Source organism: Alexandromys fortis, unplaced genomic scaffold (assembly GCF_014885135.2).
Source record: "Alexandromys fortis isolate MF-2015 unplaced genomic scaffold, M_Fortis_MF-2015_v1.1 scaffold_391, whole genome shotgun sequence".
NCBI classification, from domain to species: Eukaryota; Metazoa; Chordata; class Mammalia; order Rodentia; family Cricetidae; genus Alexandromys; species Alexandromys fortis.
In genome coordinates this window covers 440,696-466,583 of record NW_026068277.1, presented here as the reverse complement: position 1 = coordinate 466,583, position 25,888 = coordinate 440,696, and the positions used below count along the sequence as shown (strand labels likewise).

At 41.9% G+C, this 25,888-nt stretch overlaps 2 protein-coding genes across 3 annotated transcripts in view; one reads left to right on the top strand and one right to left on the bottom strand.

The window, feature by feature from the left end:
• Window positions 1–3,385: 3,385 nt before the first annotated feature.
• Window positions 3,386–11,036, top strand: Zbtb33 (zinc finger and BTB domain containing 33). The gene is made up of 2 exons (XM_050132122.1): window positions 3,386–3,583; window positions 5,932–11,036. The coding sequence occupies exon 2, from the start codon at window positions 5,934–5,936 to the stop codon at window positions 7,977–7,979; it is 2,046 nt and encodes a 681-aa protein (XP_049988079.1). The 5' UTR covers window positions 3,386–3,583; window positions 5,932–5,933; the 3' UTR covers window positions 7,980–11,036.
• Tmem255a (transmembrane protein 255A) overlaps window positions 9,584–25,888 on the bottom strand; it is a 55,557-nt gene continuing 39,252 nt past the window's right edge. For both annotated transcript variants that reach the window (XM_050132123.1, XM_050132124.1), the window contains 2 exons: window positions 19,991–20,134; window positions 9,584–13,386 (listed from right to left, as the gene is read on the bottom strand). In XM_050132123.1, coding sequence (XP_049988080.1) covers window positions 13,234–13,386; window positions 19,991–20,134 — 297 coding nt within the window. In that variant the 3' untranslated portion in view covers window positions 9,584–13,233. The remainder of the gene's footprint in view (window positions 13,387–19,990; window positions 20,135–25,888) is intronic.

Sequence of the window (25,888 nt, the reverse complement as noted above, 5' to 3'; positions counted from 1 at the left end):
CTAAATGTGTTAGTCATCTTTCTGTGTCTGTAACAAATACCTGAGATAATCATCTTTTCAAAAGAAGATGTGAATTTGGAAGGAAGATGTGTTACAGGGATCCAGGGATGCTGAAGAGAGGGAGTTGAGGTGGATGAAACTGAGACTGTACACATGTATGAAGTTTTCAAAGAATGAAACAGAAGATTAATAAAATAGAAAAGGGTTATTTTGAAAAAAAAAAGAAAACTGATTCTCATATTGTCCTCTGACACCCACACATATGCTGTGGCATGAACATGCCCCTCCCACCACCCACATAATAAACAATTTTTTAACATCTCTATTAAACAACCATTTGTTTTGAGACAGGTACTTGTCCTGTAGCCCGTGTATTCCAGGATCTAGACATGTATTCCAGGCTGGCCTCTAATTCATAATCCTCCTGACTCAGCCTTCCAATACTGGGATTGCAGGCACGTACCACTATGCTCTGATCAGAGACATTCATGAATTGTGTAAGGTGTGTGTGTGTGTGTGTGTGTGTGTGTGTTGCTGGCCATTAAACTTGGCCTTCACATGCTAAGCAAATGCTTTTATTACTGATATAATAAAATAGCAAATGCTATTATTATATCTAGCCACAACTACCACTTTCTAAGGTGGCAGTCACTCTCTTGTTCTTCCTCCCCCTTCTAAGTGTCGGTCCTTATATTCTCAGGCTTTCCAGCTGCTGTCTGAGAAAGTGGCATTTGAACAACCTCTGATATCATTTACAACTCGGCAAATTTTTCTCTTGTTAGACATTAACGGACAAGACACCAAGCGAGGTCACAGGGAAATGACTCAGCTGAGACTAAATGAAATGTTTTTGTCTAAGTATGGGCAAACAAGGTCAGTGTGCCACCCCGGAAACACTGAATTTCCCCTTCTGTGCAACACAGGTGACTCCATGTTCCCAATTACAGCACTAATCTCCCTTAAATGTGCATCCACTATAAATAAGAATTACTGAGTTCGGCAACCATACAATTGTTCCTAACTTCTGATGGCATCTGACTTCAAGGGAACACCTGTGTCCTGAGGCTTCGCCTTCAAGTTGCCCAACTTCTCTAACGCTTTTGTTCTTGGTACCGGATATTAAACTGGAGCTCACGCGTTAGGCAAGTACTGTACTGCTGGGTGACTTCCCAAGCTCCTTCCTAATTTTCCTTTCAAAATTGAGTTGCCAAAGCCGACCTCCAACTGGCTTTGTAGCTCAGACAGGCCTGGGAAGCTGCTGCCTCCACCTCCTACAGATCTGGGCTCACAGGTAGACATCAGAAGACCAGCTCAAACTGGTTCTTTCTACAATCCTGTTACTGAGACACTCCACAGTTTCCTGGAGGGTATGCTTTCTTTCTCTGAAAATAATAAGCTCAACCTATCGAGTATAGATACAATCTTTGGAGACCATGCTGGCAGAACAGTTCACATCTTGATCTGCAAGCAGGCAGCAGAGAAAGAAAACTGGGAACAGCATGACTCTTTTGAAACCTTAAAGCCAGGCCCCAGTCACACACCTCCTCCAACATGGGCACACCTCTTAATCCTCCCCCAAACAATTCCACCAACTGGGGACCCAAGTATTCAAATATATGAGCCTATGGGGGCAATTCTCATTCAAAACACCAAACTGATGCTATATGACATGTTTAAATTATATATTCATATCTGTTTATTATATGTTCCTCCCATTAGCATGTAAGCTGCATGAAGCCTGGCATTGTGTCTTGATGATAAGTACATCCACAATACATAGAACCTTGACTGGCTCGAGCTGGTACTAATTTGTATGCATTTAATACATATTGAGCAACATAATAAATACATTTTATTCTGTCCATAGTCAAAATTAATCTTATGGGTTGGTTTCATCCTCCAAATGGATAAGTTCAAATTATCAAATATCCATTCTCTCTCTTTTTTGTCTCTCTCTCTCTCTCCCTCCTCTCTCTCTCTCTCTCTCTCTCTCTCTCTCTCTGTGTGTGTGGTAAGTGTTCCTGTGTAGTATATGTGAACATATGCGTGAAGGTGCATATATATACACACACACACCTGTAGAGACCAGAGATTCATGCTAATATCTTCCATTACTTCTCTAAACCTTATCATTTGAGACGTGGTCTCACAGTGAACTCAGAATTCACCTAGTGACTAGACTAACTGACCAGAGAACTCCAGGGTTACAGACCTTCAGAACTGGTTTTTATCTGGGTGCCTGCTGTGGTTTCAATATAAATGGCTCCCATAGTCTCAAGTATTTGAATATTTGTTTCCTGGTTGGTAGACCTGTTTGGGAAAGATTAGAAGGTGGTGGTCTTAGTGGAGGAAGTATGTCACTGGGGTGGGTTTTGAGAGCTTAAAGACTTGGTGCCATTTTATATTTGCTCTCTTGCTTTTGGCTCAAGATGTGGGCTCTCAGCTTGCTGAGATGTCGGTTCAAGATGTGAGTTTCAGTTGCTGTTCCCGCCACCACACCTGCTGCCTCATGTCAGGTTTGCATGGCTTCCTACCCTCTAGAGCTGTATAAGCCCAAATCAATTATTTCTTCTGTAAGTTGCCTTGGTCATGGAGCTTTGTCACAACAACAGCAAAGTAACTAAGACACTGGAATTTCTGCAAATTGGTGTAGCCAATCTGGAAACCAGTGTGGAGTTGTCTCAGGAAACTAGAAACAGATCTATCAAATGACCCAACTCTACTACCACTCCTGGACATATATCCGAAGGATAATATTTGCTACTATAAAGACACGTGCTTATCTGCATTTATCGCTACTCTGCTCGCAATAGCTAGGACATGGAAACAGCCTAAATGTCCACCAACTGATGGATAATGGAAATGTTAACTATGCACATTGGGATTTTACTCAGCTATATAACCTAGTCAATAAACAACCACTAACAGTTACATGTAAGACTCTAAGTGCTTCTGAGGATGAAATGCTAAAGGGGATAATAATGAGAAACAGGACAAATAGTATTTGCTTTTGAGATAGGGCTCATTTGACACTGGTTTGTTATTTCCGTTTATTTTGGTTTCGCATCCAAGCAACACAGGCTAACGGAAAAGATCGAATTTGGAGAAGACCTGAAACTCTGAGGGTTTTTTTAAGCCCTGGGGGCTTACAAGGAGTTTGAACAAACAAGACTAGCTTCCCTGGCACTTTAAACAGAGTTAGCGCCTTTCCCTTTCCCACACCGCCTTGTGCTCCAAAAAAGAGCAGAGCACTTTAAGAGCTTCCCGGTGACGGAAAGAGCCGAAGGCGGAGCGTGGCGCTGAAGCGAGGACTCGGGCTCTTCCGGACAGCCCCGGACAGCTCTCGGAAGAGGAGGGCGGCTGGCCCGCCCGCGCGCTGCTCCCTCTGTCGGCTGAGTGGCGCGTCCATAGCGGCGGCGGCTGCGGCGGCGACGGCGGCGGCGGCAATTGCTTAGACGTCGGCGGAGACTGGAGCGACATTTAAAGAGGCAGCACAAGCGCCCGGGAGTCCGGCTTCTTCTCGTGGGAGGACTCTGACCCTTCCTCGGCCTGAGGAGGAGAAAGCGGCAGCGGCGCGGAGCAGGTGAGGAGCGGCTGGGGTCCGGGCTGGGGACTAGGAGCTCGCCCGGCGCCTTCCATGCCCTGGCCGCGCCTACGTTTGCGTTCGCCTCACTTGAACCAGGAAGCGGTGGAGTCGGAGGCTCGGCTCCCTAGGCTCTTTCTTTGTGTGGGCCCGGGAGCGCTGGGGGAAGAACCGAGAGGGCGCGGCGTGGTCCCCTTGTCTGTCCCTAGCCGGGAGCCGCCGGCACCCTGGGCTAGGCCTCCGGGCTTGGGGGACCCCACCACCGCTACCCACTTGACTTTCACCTTTCCCTTCTGCCGGCCTGCGGGGGTGGGGGCGGGGGTGCTCTTTTTCTGCCTACCACCTGATTTGATTTGACCGAGCTTTACTAAGGGGCCCGTCGTCCTCTTTGGTTCCCATCACAGGACACAACAATACCTAGTGCTTCGCCTGACCCCCTACCCCCCAACACCGTACCTTTCAGATCTAGGCCTTCTGCCTTTGCCAGCACCACCACCCCCATCCTCCCGCCTTGGCGCTGCTGTTTGCGCCTCCATCTCTCTATTTGCGAGAAGCTAGCCTTTGCACGCAAATTGGCCATTTAAAAAACTCGATTGCGTCGAAGTTCAAAGGACGAAGAGGCAGGTGGTGGAAGAAAGATACTGTTCAGCTGCTCCAGGGAGCCCGGCTTGGTTTGCTTCACTCTCTGCCGGGTGGCTTTTATCTCTTTGCTACCTTTCATCAGCCCTGTGAACCTGCCCACAGCCAAAGATTTGTCACACAATGGTGTAGGGTGTCTTTTCCAAGGTCAGGTCGCACATCACTGGGGGAGGAAAGGTTTGCGACCCACTTGGGTCGATCCTGAGCCAGCCCCCTGACAAGCAGGATGGATACCTAAACAAAATGAAAGCGAGGCTCAGTGTCAGCTGGACACCTGCGTGTGAGCCTTTCCGACGCTGGGAGAAAAAGTATTTGTAGACGGTAAGATCATGTGGCCCTAAGTAAAGACCTTTCCACTTGAAGGTGGTTTCTGTCGAAATCGTCTTTTTTGGATTGTTGGTACCTGGTCCAAAGGTCACACTTTGTAATGAATACCTTTATGGTAGCCTGTAGTTCCTTGCTTCTGTTAAAATGGAACTGCTAACATGTTTTTAAGAACTCTCGGCTTTTAGGCTTTGGTCTATAGTTTGTTTTTAAGTTATGATGTTGGAAAGTTTTTAAAAATACAGATACTCGGCCTGCCACGTGTCTATATTTGTGTGTGTGTATCTTAAGTACTGTAACAGTGATATCTTCTGCAACTTTAAAGGGAAAGCATATTAATGACGAAATAATTCTTTACCATTGCTCTTAGCAAGTCATGATTAATGCATAATATTTGCATATAACACGTGTTTTGTGCTTACAAATGTTTTGATATATGCATATAGCTTTTTGCACTCTGGCCGCAGTTTCCACGATATCATCTTGAAATGCAAAAGGAAAGTGTTGGAAGTTTCACACAGCAGAGACACTTGCTGCCTTCTGTGTGGGAATACTGCCTATGTTCCAATAAGTTACTGCTCTCATTTTCACTCTCATTTAAAGAGAAATAAGCTCTTATACTAGGGCACATAATTTTTTACCAACAAAATATAATATTTCTAGTTTGTATGTAAGAAAGCACTAAGAAATGGGATGCTTTCCCCTTCCATTTTCTTATTCCTTCATGAGAGTGTGTCCTGACCTCACTTGGTGCTCTGTTTAACATTGCACCTCTGGAGAGTGTAAGGGGGTGGGCATAGACTGGCAAGGGGTAGGTAAAGAGGAAAAATGGGAACTTGTGTGATAAAAATTGCCAGTGTTTGTTATTGCCCTTGGCTGTAGGGTTAACTTTTGAATCTGATCTTCCTAAGAAGAGACTTTAAATTTCAGACTTAATATTAAACACACTAAACTGTTCTGGCATTTAAATCATTCATTTTCAGAAGTAATTTGTATGCTTTGTGATGAAGATTTTTCTTAAAATTAAAAAAATAGTTCTTAACGCTTGAGGAAAAAATAAAATTGGGGCTAAGAAAGTGAATTCTAATTTTAAGAGGGTGATTAGTGAAAATATGTTTTCGTGAATTTCAAAGGGAGGTGACCAAATGGATTCTTGTCCAGATGCATAGCAATTTCAAACTGTCTTGCCTTTTCTCAGAGGAAATCATACGATTGGACACATGGTCTAAAGTTAGTGTATGTACGCAGCGTATTTCAAAGTCAAGATGTTGGAGCAAACACGGATTAAATTTTCAATAAACTTTAATACTTCTGTGCCTTAAATTCTAAATCATTAAGTACTTGTGGGTTTCTCCTCCCTAATCACGTCCTCCTTTCCCCTGCAGGCATGGAGAGTAGGAAACTGATTTCTGCTACAGACATCCAATACTCTGGCAGTCTGCTGAGCTCCTTGAATGAACAGCGTGACCATGGACTCTTCTGTGACGTTACTGTTATTGTGGAAGACCGTAAGTTCCGGGCCCACAGGAACATTCTTTCAGCTTCAAGTACCTACTTCCACCAGCTCTTCTCAGTTGCTGGGCAAGTTGTTGAACTGAGCTTTATAAGAGCAGAGATCTTTGCAGAAATTCTGAATTACATCTATAGTTCTAAAATTGTCCGTGTTAGAGCAGATTTACTTGACGAGCTGATTAAATCAGGGCAGTTACTAGGAGTGAAGTTTATAGCGGAGCTTGGTGTCCCACTGTCACAAGTTAAAAACATATCAGCACAGGATGGTACTGATGAGGCCTTACCTCCTGATTCTAGTGACAAAAACCTTGATATACAGAAGTCCAAGGATGAAGCCCCAGATAATGGGGCTACTGTGATGCCCATTATAACGGAGTCTTTCTCATTATCTGCCGAAGATTACGAAATGAAAAAGATCATTGTCACTGATTCAGATGATGATGATGACGATGTCATTTTCTGCTCTGAGATTTTGCCTGAAAAGGAGAATTTGCCAAGTAACAACACGATGGCACAGGTCCAGCCTAACCCAGCCCCCGTTGCTATTTCAGAAGTGACACCTTGTGCTAGCAATACCTCCCCCCCTTTAACAAACATCACACCTACTCCGAAGCTTCCCACACCTGTAAATCAGGCAGCTCTTAACCAAACCCAAGGAAATGAAGAATTGCTGGTGTCTTCGGCTTCAACACATCTGACTCCTAACATTATTTTATTAAATCAGGCTCCACTTACTACACCACCAAGTGTCAGTTCTGCACTTCCAAATCATATGTCCTCTTCAATCAATTTACTTGTACAGAATCAGCCGACACCAATCAATTTACTTGTACAGAATCAGCCGACACCAAACAATGCTGTTTTAACAGGAAACAAGACCAATGGTGTGGAAGCGGAAGAAATTATAGATGATGATGATGTTACCATTAGCTCCAGTCCAGACTCAGCAGTCAGTAATACATCTTTGGTCCCACAGGCTGATACCTCCAAAAGTACCACTTTTGATGGATCATTGACACAGAAGGTACAGACTCCTGTAGTTCTTCAAGAGCCACCTTCCAATTCTTTAAAAGTTTCAGATGTAATTACTAGAAACACTAATGATCCAGGCTTAGGATCAAAGCATCTAACGGAGGGTCAAAAGATCATTACTTTAGATACAGCTACTGAAATTGAAGGCTTATCAACCGGTTGCAAGGTTTATGCAAATATCGGTGAAGATACTTACGACGTAGTGATCCCTGTCAAAGATGACCCTGATGGAGGGGAAGCCAAACTTGAGAATGAGCTACCAAAAACATCTGGCAGCGAGCCATCAAACAAGCGTATGAAAGTAAAACATGATGATCACTATGAGTTAATAGTAGATGGAAGGGTCTATTATATCTGCATTGTATGCAAAAGGTCATATGTCTGCCTGACAAGCTTGCGAAGACATTTTAACATTCATTCTTGGGAGAAGAAGTATCAATGCCGTTACTGTGAGAAGGTATTTCCTCTTGCAGAATATCGCACAAAGCATGAAATTCATCACACAGGGGAGCGAAGGTATCAGTGTTTAGCATGTGGCAAATCTTTCATCAACTATCAGTTTATGTCATCACACATAAAGTCAGTTCATAGTCAAGATCCTTCTGGGGACTCAAAGCTTTATCGCTTACATCCATGCAAATCTTTACAGATCAGACAGTATGCATACCTTTCTGATAAATCAAGTGCTGTGCCTGTCATGAAGGAGGATGCTATTGGGTATAAGGTTGATGCTGGAAAAGAACCTCCAGTAGGGACCACATCTACTCCTCAAAACAAGCCAATGAACTGGGAAGATTTTTTTATTCAGCAGGAAAATGATTCCATTTTTAAACAGAATGTAACAGATGGCAGTACTGAGTTTGAATTTATAATACCAGAATCTTACTGAACTCCTTTGAAATATCTGAAAGTTTGCATTGGATTAAGGGGCAGGGATTTCAGAAGGCCTTTGAAACAAATTAAGGTGAAAACATGTTAATTTAATCTGCCATGTCATCTGCGAGTAGCCAAGTTGCATCGTTAATTTTTAGAAGCAGGTTTTTCTAAAAGTTTGAGTAGATTGAACACCCTCTGAAGTATCTGTATACTTTAGCTTTCAGCTCATCTAAAAGATGGGACTTTTTAAAGGGACAGAAAGATAATTTTCTGAATCGGATTTGAAGCAGTGTAAATGTTCTTTGACAATTACTGGAATTACTAATATCCCCTAGTGGAGGTTATACTGTACTGGGGTAACTTCCATGCTAGCACGTTACAGCTGAACTTTCAATTTTCTTAATGTTAAGCCTAAGTGTGCTGTGTCTTGTATACAGCATAAAAGGCAATGAAATTCCAAAAGTTGTTCAAGTAAATATCAGAGTAAGTCCTAAGTGGTTTGTTCTGTCAGTCCAAATGGAGATCAGCTTCCTGCCTCTTTCCTACTATAAAATAACCATGCAAACAGGTCTCTCCTATGAAGAATAAGTTAGTTCTAGCTAATTGGGATTAACCATTGCTTTCCTTGCCATAGTCTGTAAGAGACTTTGATGACAAGGCCACTGTATGCTTTTAAAATGGCCCTGAGCGAAAAAAAAAAAAAAAATGAGCTAGCAGGCATGCATGTAGTGCAAAGGGGAGGTTATACAAAGTTCTTTTGTGCTTATCTTTAATCTTCTGCTTTTATATGGAGATTTTTGTTAATTATGGTTAAAAAATGGTCCCACGAAATGTTGTGAATTTACTATCTGAAAGCCACTGAATGCATCTTTATATATAATGCTGGTAAATGTTGAGATTCCATAGATGAGACTCATGTATTTTGGGTGGAAGGCAACTGGCATAGATTTTTAAAAGCTCACGTTAAACTCCCCAGTAGGAAGTTTTCATTTTAAGTAGTTTTAATGGCAATCTAGCATTGCCCTTTCAACAAGGTCTTTTGGGGATTTTTTTAACCCCTTAAAATAAGTTCCAGTCTTTGTGCAAACTGCTGTTATAGCAGAAACTGCATGTGGAATACTGCAGGCATGTTGGTTCCTGTTTATTTTGACGACAGTACCCCCCTTCTTCCTTTAAAGATGGCACATATTTAAACACTTAGAATTTAAAACTTAAGAGTAGTAATAAAAGGAAGCAGGTTGGAACAGATATATAGCTTAGCATTTATAAAAGATTTAACACATTTCTGTAAAAATTTAACCTAATTTTTTTCAATGGAAAAATAATACTGAAAATGGTTGTGTTGCATAGTTACTAGTCATTTGTGACCTTGCTTATATATTTCTTAGTTCAGCATAGGTATTTTCATTCTCCGTACAGTGTATTTTTTATCTCTTCCTTGACTTTGAACTTAAAGCTTTAATCATAATTTTTCATGCATAGGTCATTTTTCTGGTGGTAAACTAGGTGTAAAGAGAAAAGTTTAAGTGTTTCTTAACTGGTAGTTGAGGGTATCAAGAATCAGTATTTTCAATAATACAAAGAAAAAAGGATAGCCCCTGCTTACCAAGTAGTAGAGTGGTGTACATTTATGTTTTCTGTTTGATAAGCTTAGACCTTCAAACCATTTTCATAAACTAACTCTTAGAAAACTGAAAATCACCCTATAACTCTAGACTCTGATCTCTGTGATCACAGTATCTATTTCCTTTCTCTGTAGATATTGATGTTACTGCCTTTTGAGTAGAAGGTATGTTCAGAAATGTTCCCAGTTGAAATTTCAGTTTCATGAATGCAATTTCAGCAATTAGACACAATTACTTCTACCTGTGTGAGCAATAGTGACATTGCAGTCTCAGCTGCTAGGTAAATTAGTTTGCTGTGGTAAAACCTGTTAGTTTTTACAAGCCTATTATGGGTTTTTTTGGTTGTTGTTGTTGTTTTAATGTTTTGTTTTTCTTGAGACAGGGTTTCTCTGTGTAACAGCTCTGGCTGTCCAGTAACTCCCTCTGTAGACCAGACTGGCCTCGAATTCACAGAGAGCCACTGTCTCTCCCTCCTGAGTGCTGAGATTAAAGGCACGTACCACCACTGCCTAGCTCCCTACAAGCCTATTATAACAAACCAGGGATAATAAAAACCTCTCCATTCTGAATAACATTGGTAAAATTATTTGCCACTGCTGCTGTACTCTGTAAATTCTGAATAAGAACTTCTTAACTCTGTGCCTACTGAACATAACTTCTGGAGTTTGCAGGGAGGAGGAGAATTATAAAGTTCAATTGTAATTTTGCCAGGAAGACTCTTAGACATGTTTTGGGGTCTTTGGGATTTTTTTTAATGTTTTTATAACCAAAATTCAGAGTTTTGTGGAGTCCACCTGCCTCTGCCTACCCAGTACTGGGATTAAAGGCATGTGCCACCACTGCCTGGCTCAAAGTTCAGAGTTTTTATAGAATATTTCTTTGGACAAAAACTCTTTACTCCTAGTCATTTTAGGATTTGAAATTTGTAGCAAGGTGCTGTTTAAAACCTACTGTGAAGATTTTCTGGGTTTTTTTACTTAGCTTTCTGACTACTGAATTTTCTATCTTTTTTTCAAGTGGGCTTCAATTTTGTTCAAATGCTGAATTATCTGTAGGTATTCTGGGTAGATTCTATTTGAAATAGCAAATTTGTTCAAAGAATACCGACTTTCAGCAGTCTTAAAAGATCATGATATTTTGTTATCATTTCGATGGTCACTATCTTCCACAGAGTCACTGAAGAACTTGTTCCATTGCACTAAAAAAAAAATAAATAAATGACCACTCATCTGGGCATTTAAACATCATCATGGTATGTGTATTTTGAGGAATTAGATGCAAATTCAGCAGCACTGGCTTCCTTACCTCTGTTCATTTTCCCCAATACTGCAATGCTCATATTTGTACAATCTTCCTTTTCATGACTTAAGTTCTGCTTTCCATTAGCCATACTTGACATTAGTTCATAGAGTTTGTTATGGTGAAATAAAGCATATTCATTCTCATTTTTGAGTGCATTCTTTACAAGATTATTGTGAATGAATTACATAGGCTTTCTGTCCTATTTTTCTGGGTTTTTTTCTTTCAATAGCAGGAGAAAAGCTGTGTTTCTGATGACAGCATGGTAGAAATTAACATTAGGTTTTGTGTATTGGTTAGACATGTCCCATTGTTTCTCAAACCGTCATAGTCAAAAGTGAGTTGTCATTGCCAGTTGTTTTAGAGTAGCCACTGGAATTTCGTACACACCATGAATGCCTGTAAAGTGCATAGGGAGAAGGATAATTTTATTAATTTTGAAACATCACAAAAGCTGTCTGGGTTTCCAACATGGCAGTGATACAGATTTTAAGCAATATCTAGTTTATACAGGTTCTGAATTAATATTTTAATATTTCATGCCCAGTTCAATACTTTAAAGCAGAATTAGGAAGAAAGCAGTAAATGTTATAAAATGCAGTCAAGATACATTGGAAATACAAATTCCTTCATTACAGCAAATGTTTTGCAGAATAGTGAAGCAGCAAATATTAATTTTCCTAAAGTAACATGCACTTTATATAATTCAATGTAATAAAAAAAAGCTGCTCAAATTAAGTGTTAGAAAATCTATACTGTTTAAAGTTATTTTGTAAAGTAAGAAAAATACATAGAAATGAGTCATAGAATCTTAATACTTTAAGAAATGTGACCATTGAAGATATACTTTGTAATGGTGCCTTTAAAAATCTACACATTCACTAAAGCAAGGGATAAAGTGTAAATGACAAAATACTGTTAGGTATTACAAGGTGATGTTTGTACAAGAAGTCAATTAATTATTAGTCCTTTTTTGAAATCCAGTAGAATTTTATTATGTTCGGAACTGTAAAAATAACCGTAATTTTGTATAACGTAAAAGGACTGTGGCCTTTTGGATTTGAAGTCTGGATAGGACAGTATGGTGCTGAAAGGTAAACTCACTAGTTCCTGTGAACAGTGAGTGCACTTGTTGTGCCTTGATTCTTGGTGACTAGGTGTCTACAAGGTAGATGGGAGCACCAGCATTTATCGGCTACCTCCAACCGGCAAAGATGGGAGGCAGCGAAATGGGCTGGAAATGTTTCCAGTGTGTGTTCTGTGTTTGCAGAACTGTCTCATTAGGAGTCCTCTGCTTCTCCTGTACGTTTACATAATACAAGTGTAGGATTATCAGTCTCCCTTTAAACCAGTTCTCAGGTTAAAATAAAACCCTAGTGAACGTGTTCATGCTGGAGTGAAGGTGCCGAAGTGTTTCCAACTCAACAGCTTGATGGTTGAAAGCTCTGTATAATTAAAACAACTGTATAACTGCCACAGTGTGCCAGATGGATTTTAAACGCAGAACACTTAAGAATTTGTCAAGTTGGCTGCATTTAAGGTCTTGAAGACTTGAAATGGCATTGTAACACTTTCATAATCTTGAATTGAATGCTGTCACAATTGATCTCAACAGGGGAAAAAGGACCAATAAGAGCGGTGGCGTTAAAATACAGATGAGTTTTCAAGGGTGGGGTGCAGGATCGTGCGGTTTGCTGGGGTTAAAGCACAATATCCAAAGATTAAATAGTCACAAAGATAGGTAACAATTCATATCACGACCCAGTCTAATCTAGCATTTTTAAACTCTGAATTTCAACTGTAAGATTTGTATCTCCAGTAGCAAATGTGTTTTAGAATAATGCAACATATAATAGAAACACTGTCTCCTAAGCTGTCAGTTGTATATACTGAGATCTACTGAAAACAGCACACTTCTGAATCAGTGAGTCCTCATCACCACTCACAGTGAGGGACTATTGCACTTTTTCCCTTAGGAGGTACCAGTAACAAAAGCTGAGCTGAATGATCACAACAGCCATTTTTTTTTACAAGACTCAGAGAAGAACAGAGTAAGCTATGGGCAGCTTTTTGTTAATATCCAATATCCAGACAGAAGCAAACAAAAATCCTAGCCAGAACTTTCTGTGTCAGAACTACTTCCCTTCTTGGAAGTATTGGGTTTGGCCTAGCCAATCCTACCCTTCCCTTGTAATGAATAAGCTCCATCCCTATCTTTCCCTAGCCTGGCAAGCTGCTGTAAAACTATGCAGAAGAGTCACACTTTAGGTGTTGTACCCTACACACTTCCACTAAAGCAGAAATACAAAAGCCACAATAATCTCAATGGCCGACAGGTGCTCCTTAAGGACTGTAAGGTGGTGGCTTTTCAAAAGGTGGGTAGTAGGGTGGAGAATAACGGGGTGGTGCGCTGGAGGACCACATGTAGCTGGGCGAAGGAGAGGCAGACTGGGGCTCCTGCTCATCAGAGGGAGGGGAGGGAAAGACACTGGAATGCTGTGTAATGAGAAAAAAAAACAGGCAGTGAGCTTGCAATCCCTTCAACAGACATTACTATTTAAAATGAATATAGGCCAAATCTGTTTCTGTTTAGAAAAATAGCTCAAATCTTAGGGTGTCAGTAGGGGACAGGATAGGTCTGCATCAAATCACTCAGGTTGCAAACTTCATGCAGAAAGTTTTGGGGATCCTCCTCTTCCCCCTTGACTTTTACATCTAGACAGTCATTCAATCCTGATGCTTCAGCTGTGTGGCCTCTTGAAGACATCACTCCATTTTCTGCATCTGTCACTCAAACCATCGATTCCTAACTTATGCTCAAAGCATTACAACCATTGTTTCAAAAAGTCTTGGCCTTAAGGATGTTTAATGAGGTTAAGTAATTGACCCCTAAGAAAAAACTTTTCTGTAGGAATACACACACACACACCATTGGGAAGTTCAGGGCTCGGGAGCCCATATCATAGACTAAAACGGAGGTTACGCAAATCAGTTGGCTTGCTTGGCTCTCAAGCCATGAAGTCCTGTTCCATATGAACTACCATCCCTTTCATTACCCACAAACTCACCATAGATCAGAAAACAGTGATTAACAAGGGCATGGGGGTGAGAAACCAACGCTAAGAATGGGGAGCAGTGTGTCAGTTGGCAGAGTTACTGCGGGTTCAATTTCCTTTCTTGTTATCTAACCTTGGGAAGGGAACAGATGTGGATTTTTAAAATTAACCTAGGGAGATATGAAAAGGATAATATTAAGCAAGGTGTCCCAAACTCAGACAAAATCTTCCATTCTCTCAGATGTGATTACTGCCCTGTAAAGAATATGGGGGTGAGAGGTAAAGTGTAGATAAATCCTGAAACATAGGAGCCCAGGAGAGGATTAAAGATAGGTGACAACGAAAGAGGAATGTGAAGACAGAAAGACACATAGAGCATGAAAAAGGAGAGATGGGCAAGATGGGTCATCAGAGATAGCAGGGTTGAGGACCTGAGAGGGGAGAACTGCTAAAACATTGTGTTTGAAAATGCCATAGTATCTAATGCCTTTTAATGCTGACTTACTATTTCTTCAATTTCCAAGTAAAAAATGTAAGGCAAGTTAGAGAAGGGCATTTTGCCTGTCTCTCCTCCTATGTCTTTCTGTGTAATTTGCTGTTAAGGGAAATGACTTCTGAAGGGAGGAGGGCATGGCACAGCTAGCTGTTAACAGGTCCAGTGTGGCGTCCTGTTTCCACGGGCTCAGTCTGAAGTCTTGCCTGTCACTGAGCGAGAGATCTTGGCACAGTTAATGGACATGTTTGTGCCCATTGTTTTCTCTTCAGTTGAGATTTGATATGAGATGAATGAGTATTAGCTAAGCAAGGAAACAGTCCTCATCACATAGTCAAAACTCGGTATTTAAAAATATATTAAAACAACCAGTGAATTGCCGTAAGAACGATCACTTGCCTCTGTTCCCAGGCCAATGGCCACCCATAACCCTAATAGTTCTCCTGCTCAGGGGCAGTTTTTTCTTCACTATTCTATTCCCTTCACTTCACTTCACTATTCAGAGCTCAGAACAGGGCTTAAAAAATAGTAAGTGCTCAATAAATCTTGGATGACTGATTGTTCCTTCAAGAGAATATATTAGGTGACCTTGGCCATGCCTTCTAAAACTAAAATCCACTGTAGAGTCATACTAGAGGGAGGCTAAGATGAGATCTCACATATGGAGGGAACTACAAGAACAATAAGAGTTAGGAAACAAATTCGGGGTCTCAGAAAGAGCAAAGCTAGTCAGAACCCGGGATAGGACTAGGGATTCTGGTGTATCTGACTCCAAGAGGATCTGGTAATGTTTTTAGATCCACTTACACTAAATTTTCTCAAGAACTCAAGTGCTGTTTCACATGGAAGTGGGGGGTCACATCTTTACTTGGTCTAGCCAGAGTTTGAGTTGATTGTATCATTTTTCCATGTTTGTAGCAATCTCAGGCCGGCCCTGACATGTGGCTTCTAGTGTGTGAAACCAGCTAGTTGATGGAGTCTAATCCCCACGCCAGACCCCTATACTCCTGGGAAGGCAATGTCTAGATTTCTAGGCACTGTATGAGACACTGAAATACCTTCATTGCATCATGGTAGGGGTGAGGAGGGAGGCACAATCCTCTTCCTTCTCCACCCTTTCCATTTTTGAGCTTAAGAATGACTGGATTACAGAACTGGGAGAACCTACAACTTGAGAGAGTGGACCAGAGAAAAACAAGATGTCCTCCTAACTCTAAACTGCCTCCTCTCTCCAAGACGATAGCCTTTACTAATAACAGCCCGGTTGTGTGTTGTTTAATAACAGGGTTAAGTTCTGGGAAAAATGCATTGCTCGATCATTGAGCAACTTGTTCACTTAAGTAAGGTAACTATGGTGTCACTTCTGTCACTATCTGCCCTCACTGTGGTGAACTGTTTGTTCCCTCTAATGGGAGATAAAATAACCCCTTCCTAGGCTAGGCGTAGTGACACAGGTCCTTAATCTCAGGAAGTAGAGGCATAGGCAGGTGGATCTCTGTGAGTCAAAGGTCAGCTTGGGCTATATAAAGACTCTCACACCGGTCAAGACTCCATAGTGAGATCACATCTCAAAAAAAGAAGACACAACCAAATAAATAAACAAGTAAATAAATAACCCCTTTCTTCTATGTTGTCACACTGACAAGAAAAATAAGTAATAGATCCTCCTTTTCTTTCCCTTCTCTCTTGTTGCTTTCTTCTACTAAGAATGTTTCTCTTAACCAGAGAGGAAAAGAAAACCCACAGGGCCGAGGATCTCTGTGCCTGGGCATGTATGCGGCACTCTGCCCTTCTAAATCCCACTCTGGGGATGGCAAGAGGCAGCAGGGTGGTTTTAGGTGTTCGCAGTCACAGAAGGGAAGGACAAGTCCCTGCAGTAGAGCTCAAGTCAGCTGTGTCCTGAGAGCCATTCAAAGGCTCCTGTGGGTAGCAGCTGCTGCGGGTAGCACTTGGGCACGTTGATAATAGAGCAGGTAGAACAGCCGCGTCTGGATTTTCATTTCTCAGTTTCGTCTTTGGTGAATATTAGGGGGTGGGTAGCAGAGAAGAGGTGATTCTCATTTCCCTCTGAGGTCAGAATTGGAAATCCAAAGGATCAATTTGAAGGTTCCTGGCAGAGCTCATACCCTTGGGGGTTGGAAAGGGAAAAGGCCCACAGTACCAGTGCATAGTTTCCTAGCAACAGGCAAGCACCTTGAGAAACACTTGGCTTTGTTGCAGCTAGAGAGCTGGCTGGATGTGGTTTGGTTCCTGCTTGAGAGCTGAACTTCACTAATGCTCTGAATCCCTGCACACCACAAAGCACAAGGAACATCTAAGTAGCCAGCCCACTGCTGGCCTCGTCAGCGCTGGCTTCCTGAGCTGCCCCCCGAGGCCCGGGTGGCCATTTAATGTACTTAAGAAGGTAGATAACGTGCTCTAATGGTGCTAAGGAGGGCACCGCCCTTCATGAACACAGATGTTTCTCTATTCCCCACCCCCTCACCTGCCCCATGCTGTCCACATTCGCTAATATCTATGCGCATTCTGCGAATGTGTGCACATCTCTCTTGGGGGGGGGGCATGAACCTTTTACTCCAAAAGGTGCCCTGGCATTACCTACCGACTGACTAGTTATAGAACTTGTGTCCCAAAGCGGGGAAATAAAAGCATTTGTTGATTTTTTTTTTGTTGTTGATTTTTTTTTTAAAAGCATTCCCCACCCCCTCCCCCGCATTCTGCCCTGGAAAGAAAAGGCTAAGCAAATGGAAGAGGAGCAGACAAATAGGACAGAGGAACATGAGGAAGAAAGAGCGAAAAAGGAGAAATAGGGGAAAGTTGAGAAGGGAGGGGGGAAATACAGACAAAGCAGAAATGGCTTCCTGAGCTTCAAGGGAACCTGTACCTTTAACTCCTCTCACCCCCACAGGATTGAAGCAATCAATTAAATGGGCTCAATGCCTACTCAATGTCACTTTAATGGCTGCAGTGAAGCATCATGTACTCTCAGGTGCCGAATAAAGAACATAGGCACCACTGTTTGCATTTCTCATAGGCTGAGACTTTTGAGCCTAAACTCAGCAGTTCACCAAATGGACAGAAAAGGGACAAGCCTGTGAGTAAAGTCGAGGAGCTAACCCAGCAGTCCAGATTGGGAAATGTGGCTGGAAACCTTCAAGGTTTTAGGTAAAACAACACTGGGTTCAATTTCGGAGCAGAAGCAGGAACTGATAATGCCCTATAGAGTTTGGGCTTAGCTGAAACTGAAGAGGTCAAAGGGCAAGAGAAGTAGTGCTGCGGAGATGCGAAAGGAGGCTAAAGCCTTCTCAGTACATAGGCTTCCTGTTTTGAAGTACAGGAAGTTCACTAGAAGTAAGGACACATTGGAATGCAAGACTGAAGTAGTCCGTTGCCCCACACCCAGGTCTCACGACTTCCTCAGGGCCAACTGACCCAAGACAAACCCTTGTCCATTTCTCACCACAAGGAACGTTTCCAAGACTTCCTAACTGGATCATTACCCAATGAAGACAGAATTTTGAGGGACTAAAACAACCCCTGTGAGGGGCTGGGGAGATGGCTTATCCAGCAAAGGCACTTGCCGTCAAGCTTGACGACCTGAATTTGACTTGGGACCCACATGGTGGAAGGGGAAAGCCAACTCACACAAGTTGCCATCATTGCTTCACAAGTACATGAATGTGAATTCATGCGCGCACGCACACACACACACACTCACAATTAATTAACTAATTAAAACCATGAACCTTTCTCCTCATTATTCTATTAACCTTACTAAAAAGAGAATAGAAATGATCAAATCAGAGTCACAGAGATAGCCCTATTTAGAAATGAACTAAATGAGGCTGGAGAGATGACGCAAAGGTTATGAGCACTGGCTGCCCTTCCAGAGGACCCGAGTTCAACTCCCAGCACCCACATGGCAGCTCACAACTTTCTATAGCTCCAGTTCCAGAGGACCTGACACCCTCACACAGGCATGCAGGCAGGCAAAAAAAAAAAAACACCAATGCACTAAAAATAAATAAATTAGAAAGAAAAAGGAATGAACAAAATGGAGAAGTCTTTCAGACAAAAAGTCTTAAAACATCTGACTATAATTGAGGTCATTTTTCAACCTGAGAAGAGCAAGAGGAAGCTGTGGCCTCTTTTTGGACAGGCTCACTCTTCTATAGGTTTGACTCACAGAATTGGGGTGCATTTCTGACTATTTTTTATTCATCCAGGATCACATGCAGACATTCCCCAGCCTTTTGCACGTTTTAGGTCAAGACTGGTATTTCTTTCTTTGAAATTATAAGAGAGTGCACTGTTGGGAATGAACAAGTGTTCAATGTATATACCAAGTTCTAGAGACAAAGAAGTCAAACATATCCCAAGAGCTACACCATAAGACTCTAAAGTCTTTTGATTCATGAAGTAGGATTTGAACAGAAAATGATAGTTGAATACATGCTTGAGTATCTTAAAAAGGAATTTTCTTTTAAGAGTCGGTGGTAACTGTTACATGGGATATTACTATTCCTAGTTATAAGGTTCATCACAAGATCTAACTTCCTCAAATCAATACAATTTACTTTGATATGAAAATAAAATGGCTCATCATGGAGGCTCACATCTATATTCCCTGCATTTAAGAGGTTGAATAATAACTTACGATTCTTGTTATATACGGTTTAGAAGTGTCCCCTAAATGTCCAGGTGTTGAAGGTTTGGTCCCCAGCACTCTGAGGAGGTGATGCAACATTTACAAGCCTACATGATCTGGCCAGTCGGTCACAGACAGAAGCCTCCAAAGCTGTGCTCGAAAATTACCATCTCCTGTTTCCAAGCTGACTGTGATCTCATGGGTTTTTGTCATAGTGACGGAAAGCTGCCACCACAATCACTGTTAATATGGAAAGACCCACTTGGCATGGCAGTGAATTCCTTGTGCCCTTTCTATGCTTCCATGTCTTTGCAGTTAGTCCTATCTCAGAAGAAAAGGTTGAAATTTAAGTTCGGTAACACTACTTCTGACCTATGCAATAAGGCAACATATGGGAGAAAATTGTTGTAAAACTATTTTCTCTATGTAGTTCTAGTTAGCATGTTGGCACAAGCAAAGGACTTCCTCATTGGAGGTCTTATTCATACCTTTGAATGGGTCAGAACACGCTTAGGTCAAGCATCAGGGCTATGCCTCTCACCACGGCAAAAGTCGCTCTTGAACAGGGGTCCATTTCCCAGCCAAATTATCTTCTTAGTGTATTTAAACACAATCTGAGCAACCTGACCCCTACCCCTCCTCTGTTTCCCTCTCATTCTATCTCTTCCCTCATGCTACTACCACTTTCTTGCGCCTTCCATCTTTGCCTCCCTGCAGATCCTTAATCTAATCACTGCTTACTACAAGCTGATAAATTCCATTGGGGAAGAGCACCTGGGCTAATTCCTATCCATTCCAAAGGCAACGGAAAGATTCTATAAATAAGTCAGGGGCAATAACAAGGGATGGGTTACAGTAAAGGGGGCCAAGAGGTTTTTTTTTTTTCTCTCTCTCCAAACATACCTGAAAGTCATAAGCAGAATACGGCGGCAGATGAGGAGGGCTATGGTAGTAGGTATTGTACGATGTCACTTGAGGACGAGCATAGTAAGAAACAGTTGGGTGGGCATTTTCAACAGAGCAGTTCAGTGCAGGAACAGTAGGGTTCTGCAGAGAAACCAATTAGAAGCAATATATTACATACCATCATCATTAGGTGAATGGTTAAATAAGGCATAGCACGGACATTATAGCCTATCACCCAGCTAGCGATAAGCAAATATTTATATTTAGTGATATAAATAAATATTACTGATATTTGTTTATAATAGTGATATTATAAAAATAGTGATATTTAGTGATAATATTTATATTTATCTTGTATTTAGATAATCAAAGACCTATGTATAATGGCAGAGAAAGCTGTCCAGAATACATGGTTGTTTATTTTATATGTATGAATGTTTTGCCTATATGTATGCCTATGCATCCACATGTGTGCCCGGTACCCAAGGTGGCTGGAAGAGGATGTTGGATTCCCTGGCACTGGAGTTACAGATGATTGTGAGCCACCATGTGGGTGCTGGGAATTCTGGGTCCTCTGGAGGAGCAGGGAGTCCTCTCAAGCACTGCGCCATCACTCCAGCCTCTGATGTTCTTTTTCTCACTACGATAGAGCTCAGTGGTTGAGCATTTGCCTAGTATGTGCAGGGCCTTGGATCCAGTGCCCGGTTCTGCGGAATGAAAGGCTACTGTGCTAAATTACTGTAGTGTGCTCTAGTGTATGTTTCTAAACCTCGGTTACATGTTTATGTGTGTAAATGCAAAGAAATTAACCTGGAAAGATTCATAAACTGTTATTAAAAGTTACCTCTGCAGAAGGAAGTAATATTAAGAGGAAAATGGAAACTCTTCGCTTTCTATTATATATGCCAATATTTTTGCAATTAATACATACTGGGTCGTTTTCCTTAAGCTTTAAATTTGTTTTAGATTCATGTATTTTATTTCATATGTCTGAGTATTTTTGCCTGCATGTATGTATGTGCACCACATGCACGCCTGGTACCCACGGAAATCAGAAGAGGGTGTCAGATTGCCTAAAACTAGAATTACAGGTGGTTGGTTATGAGCTACCATGTGGGTGCTGGGAACCCAACCTTAGGCCGCTGCAAGAGCAACAAGTGCTCTTAGCCACTGAGTCATCTCTCCAACCGCTCCACCTTTTAAAAAAGATTTATATTTCTTTATGTGTGTGTGTAAATGCATGCACGCAAGGGCATGTGTTTGTGTGTGAACATGTGAGGGCATTGTCTGTGGTGATCAGAAGATTGCATTGGCTTCCCTGAAGCTGGAGTTATCGATGGTTGTGAACCACATAGGCAGTAAAACAGACCTTGGGTCTTCTGCAAGAGCAAGTGCCCTCGGCCCTGAGCCAATACTGCACTCCCCATATTCCCCAACTTCTTGCTGGAAGAATCCAAATCTATGGAAATGATGAAATCATTTGAGTGACACTTCCATTATTTTTGCCAATAAAGCAACGTAGGAATGATTTCTGTCTCTGCTATAACCTGCTGACAGAGTTAAAGCCACTGCCATCCATTTGTGTGGACAGTCAATAACTGTCTGCAAGGTGGACTTCTTCCTTCCAGGACGTCTCTACGCTACATTAACACCGAGCAGGAGCTTTGTCTGAAGTGGTGAAAACCTGTGGGTAGGTTTTGGCCGTGGCACCGGCAAGCATGTCAAGGTATTGACCTGGAAACTCCTTTCCAGACAGTTTCAGCAGAGTTCTGTTGCTCTGGTGTTTAGGTGTTGTGTGGGCCTAGAGGTGTGCAGAGCTACAAACCTCAGTCTTTACAGTGCACCTCACAGTGCCTCTTCTGTGGGAGAGGCGTGAGATCTTGGCTTACTTTACAGAGGAAGATATCAGAGAAGTGCCCTTCTTTCGCCACCAAAATTCAAAAATGACATTTCACCCCTGAGGACGTATCAGAAAGTATGTTTCTTTGGTCTCCTGTCTACTAGAAAACTACCCTGCCAGCTATTACAAAACAAAACCTTCTATCCAAATAAACCAAGCCTAACCATAGGAGCGCAAGCCAACAATGTAACTCTATCTGTAAAACGATTTCATGTGTTCAGCAGGCCAGGGGTTCAGGATTGTGTCTGAAAGAAAGTGAGCTATTACAGAGAAAAAAGCACAGAAGAACATAAAAGGAAGATTGAGTGCCTGCCGGAAAGATGCTGATGAGTCCAGGATAGAGGGGATAGAGAAATGGGGCAGGGCAGCAAGCAAAGGTGAAATGAATCGGCAGGGATGAAGCAACAGAGACAGCCAAAGACTGATCTAGCTATATTTCAAATGGATAATAGGATTTTAAAACATGCTTGTCAGTATTCATGTGCACACATAGGAGTGTGTGTGTGTGTGTGTGTGTGTGTGTGTGTGTGTGTACTTTTGTGTGTGCATGTATGTTATTTCAATTGAAACAATTCTGGAGAACAAATTATGATTCTATTCCCCGTTACCGCTCAGTAACTTTCTGAGCTCATCAAAGCAAAGGTTACTAGGAGGCACAGGAAAAGATGAAAGCAATCTTCTGTGACAAAACTGAGTCTACTGAGACAATGTTCATAGACTTTGGTGGAAAATGCCACTTTATTCTTCTCCAAATTATTCTAAATCGGAGACACTGGTGACTCGGGAGCAAAATGTACAGATGTGTTCGCTTTCTAGAGAGTCATCTCAAATCCTCATATCTTTGATCAACAAACATCGCATTGGACATTTCCTTCGGTTCACTCTCAAGCGTTTATGGCTAGGGTGTGAAGACATCCTTCTTTCATTTCAGCTCTGCAACAACGCTGCAAAATAATGGCTCTTAGCCCACTGTGTTTAGGTGCTGCCAGCTCACAGCATTTGGCTCCTATCCTTCCATCGGTCAGCACCCCTGAGCCTCCCTACAGACTCCAGGGCACTGTAATAAGGGAGCAGACATGCCAGTCACCAACTACATTGGGACCTAGGCCAAGGATTTTTGTTTTGGCTCATACATCTGTATTCTAGGACTTTCTAGATCATGTTCTCATTTTGATGACATCATCCCCTTGGTGGCCTCAAGTTCTATCCCCACTAGAATTCTTTTATCCCATGAAGCAACTATCTTTGGCCACGATCTTTGCTGTCATCTTTTCATTTCCCCCATGGGTCTTTGACAGAGCTTCCAGGCTTATGGTTTAATAACATCCAGTATTTCTCCTTCTCTCCACCCTTACTGCTAAGGAAGCTCCCAAGCAAATAGCAGGTAGCATTTGTTACAAAGCTTAAAGAAGCAGAAAGGTCGAGACAAATGTCAGTTGGGGGCAGAAGGGATGGAGTAGAAGGAGCAACACACTATCTGGGCTCCAGTCCACAATCTGCTACTTAATTCTGGGCAAACCACTTGAGCCCACTTGATCTGTTTTTCTTATCTGTTAATTGGTTATAGCACTTAATATCTGCTCAAGGTATTGAAGGTATCTAACAAAGATCAAACAAAAGTAAATGCACAAAGGCATTTAGAAAGGGCACACGGTCACTATCAGAACCATCAGCAGACTCCGCTCTCTTCTGCGCATAAAGAACAACTGACGTTCAGAGTTCAGAGAAAGATCTATATATGTGAGGTTAGCTTATTTTTGACAAGAACACTAAGAGTGAAATGGGGAAACAGCAGTCTCTGAAACTTATGTGCTACAGGAAATCATACATCTAGTAAGGGTTTAGTATCTCTAACAGGAGAAGAATGCTTATAAGTCACCAGGAAAAAGAAGAAAAATTTAACTGAAAAAAAAAAACAGGCAAAGCCAGGCATGGTGGCTCAAGCTTATAATCCCAGTGCTCAGGAGGCTGAGGCAGGAGGATTGTGCATTTGAAGCTAGCCTGGGCTATACAGTAAGAGCCTATGTGAAAAAAAAAAGATAGATAGATACGTAGGTTGGGGGGTGGTAAAAATCTAAGATGGACAACTTTTTTCTAAAGAAGGAATATAAATTGTCATGCCTGACATTATTGGTTATCCTAGAAAGGCAAGTAAAAATGACAGTGCTGTACCTACTGGAATCTTCTGTCAGCAGGGATGTAGAGAAGTTTGAATACAAGTGACTGGAGAGATAGCTCAGAGGTTAGGAGAAGTTTGAATCCTTGTATACTATTGGCAGGAATATGAGCTCTCTGATAGGAAAACAGATTGGCTCTTTATCTGGAAGCTAAACATAAAAGCGCCATACAATCCAAAACTCCCACTTTAAGTTTATATGAAAAAAAACTGGAAATTTTTATGCATATGTTTAACAGCATTTCCCCATGGCCAAAAGGTGGGCACAAATGTCCATCAAAATTTAAAAAGGTAAATAAAATGTGACACGTCCATAAGATGAAATATTATTCAGCCATTGAAAGAAACAAAGCACTGGTATATGCCAAAAGGCAGTTGCGTCTTAAGATGACAGTCCGTGGAAGGAGTCGCACAGGACTTTGTGTATTATATTTGTCAAGTTGGGAGCATAGGGCCCTGCCCCTCACATCTATCCCAGCCCCCAGGCCTGGTCTGGACTCCAAGTCCCAGCAGGCCAGGTCCTGACTGGAGGGGTCAGGACCACTCCCCAGGGTATTTAAGTGATCCCCAAAAGAGGAACACATGGTCTCCCTTTTTTTCCTCCAGGGGGTCGGGTTCCTGTGGCTTCCTGGTTTTCCCCTCTGGGCCACTGGAGAGCACAGATCTCCCATTAAACCTGGATATTTCTTAATTTTGCTTGTTTTGATTTGGCTTGATTGGAAATTTTTGCGTCATCAGGGAGCTCGCATTAGGAAATATTCCTAACAATATTAATCCATCTGTAGGCAACACCCAGAGGAGATGTGTCCACAATGACAGCAGATTAATGGTTTCTGGCAGTTTGGGACAAGAGGAATAAGGAGTAGCTGACTAATGGCTACAGGCTTCAGGTAAAGAAAGTGTCCCTGAAGTGGACGAAGCAGAGGTGATAACCACGTGGAATTTTGAGTGTACTGAATCACCGAACTGTACACTTCAAAGAGGTTGATGCTACCATTGAGATGTCCTCCTGGAGGTTTTTTTATTATTTCCCTTGATTTTTTTTTATTATTTTTTTTATTGAGAAAAGGAAAAGGAAAAAAAGTTTCCGTCTCCTCCCAGCCTCCCATTTCCCTCCCCCTCCTCCCCCCTTTCCCCCCCCCACTCCTCTCCCCCTGTTCCGGCTTGGTGGGAGCCTCCTGGAGTTTTTAAGGTGAGGGAAATCTTTGGTATGACGAGAAAGTCAAAACTTTGGAAGGGCTTAATTTCCTAGAGCACCACCTTCTAAATCTTTCCTTCTTCCCAATTTGCAGAACTTTTTTGAAGAAAGTCGTCTTTCTTAGGCACACTTTGACTGCACATCCCAATTCTTTTTGCCACCCTAGAAAATTATTAAATCTTTCACTCGGAGAGGTTAATTAATACAAGGTTTTAACACCTCCGTGGCATATTAGCCAGCCTATTTAAAATGTTACTACTATCTGGGGCTGGAAAGATGGCTCAGTGGTAAAAATCATGTATTGTCTTGAAGATGACCCGAATTCAATTCTCTGCACCCACAACAGGCAGTTTACAGTTGTTTGTAACTCCAGCCCCAGGGGATGCCCCTAACCTCAGGCCCATGCACATATACAGACGTGCATATGTACACATAAACAATAATAAAAAATGGAAGAACATAAATAAAATGTTACTGTCTTAATTTTGAAAGCAGACAAGAAACAAAGGGGCAATGCCTACCCGAAAATTTGGAAGGAAAGCAAACAAATGAATCGTTAGCACCATGACTTTGTGGGGTAAAATTAGAGGGAGGGACACCTTGCAGGTAAAGCAGCATTCA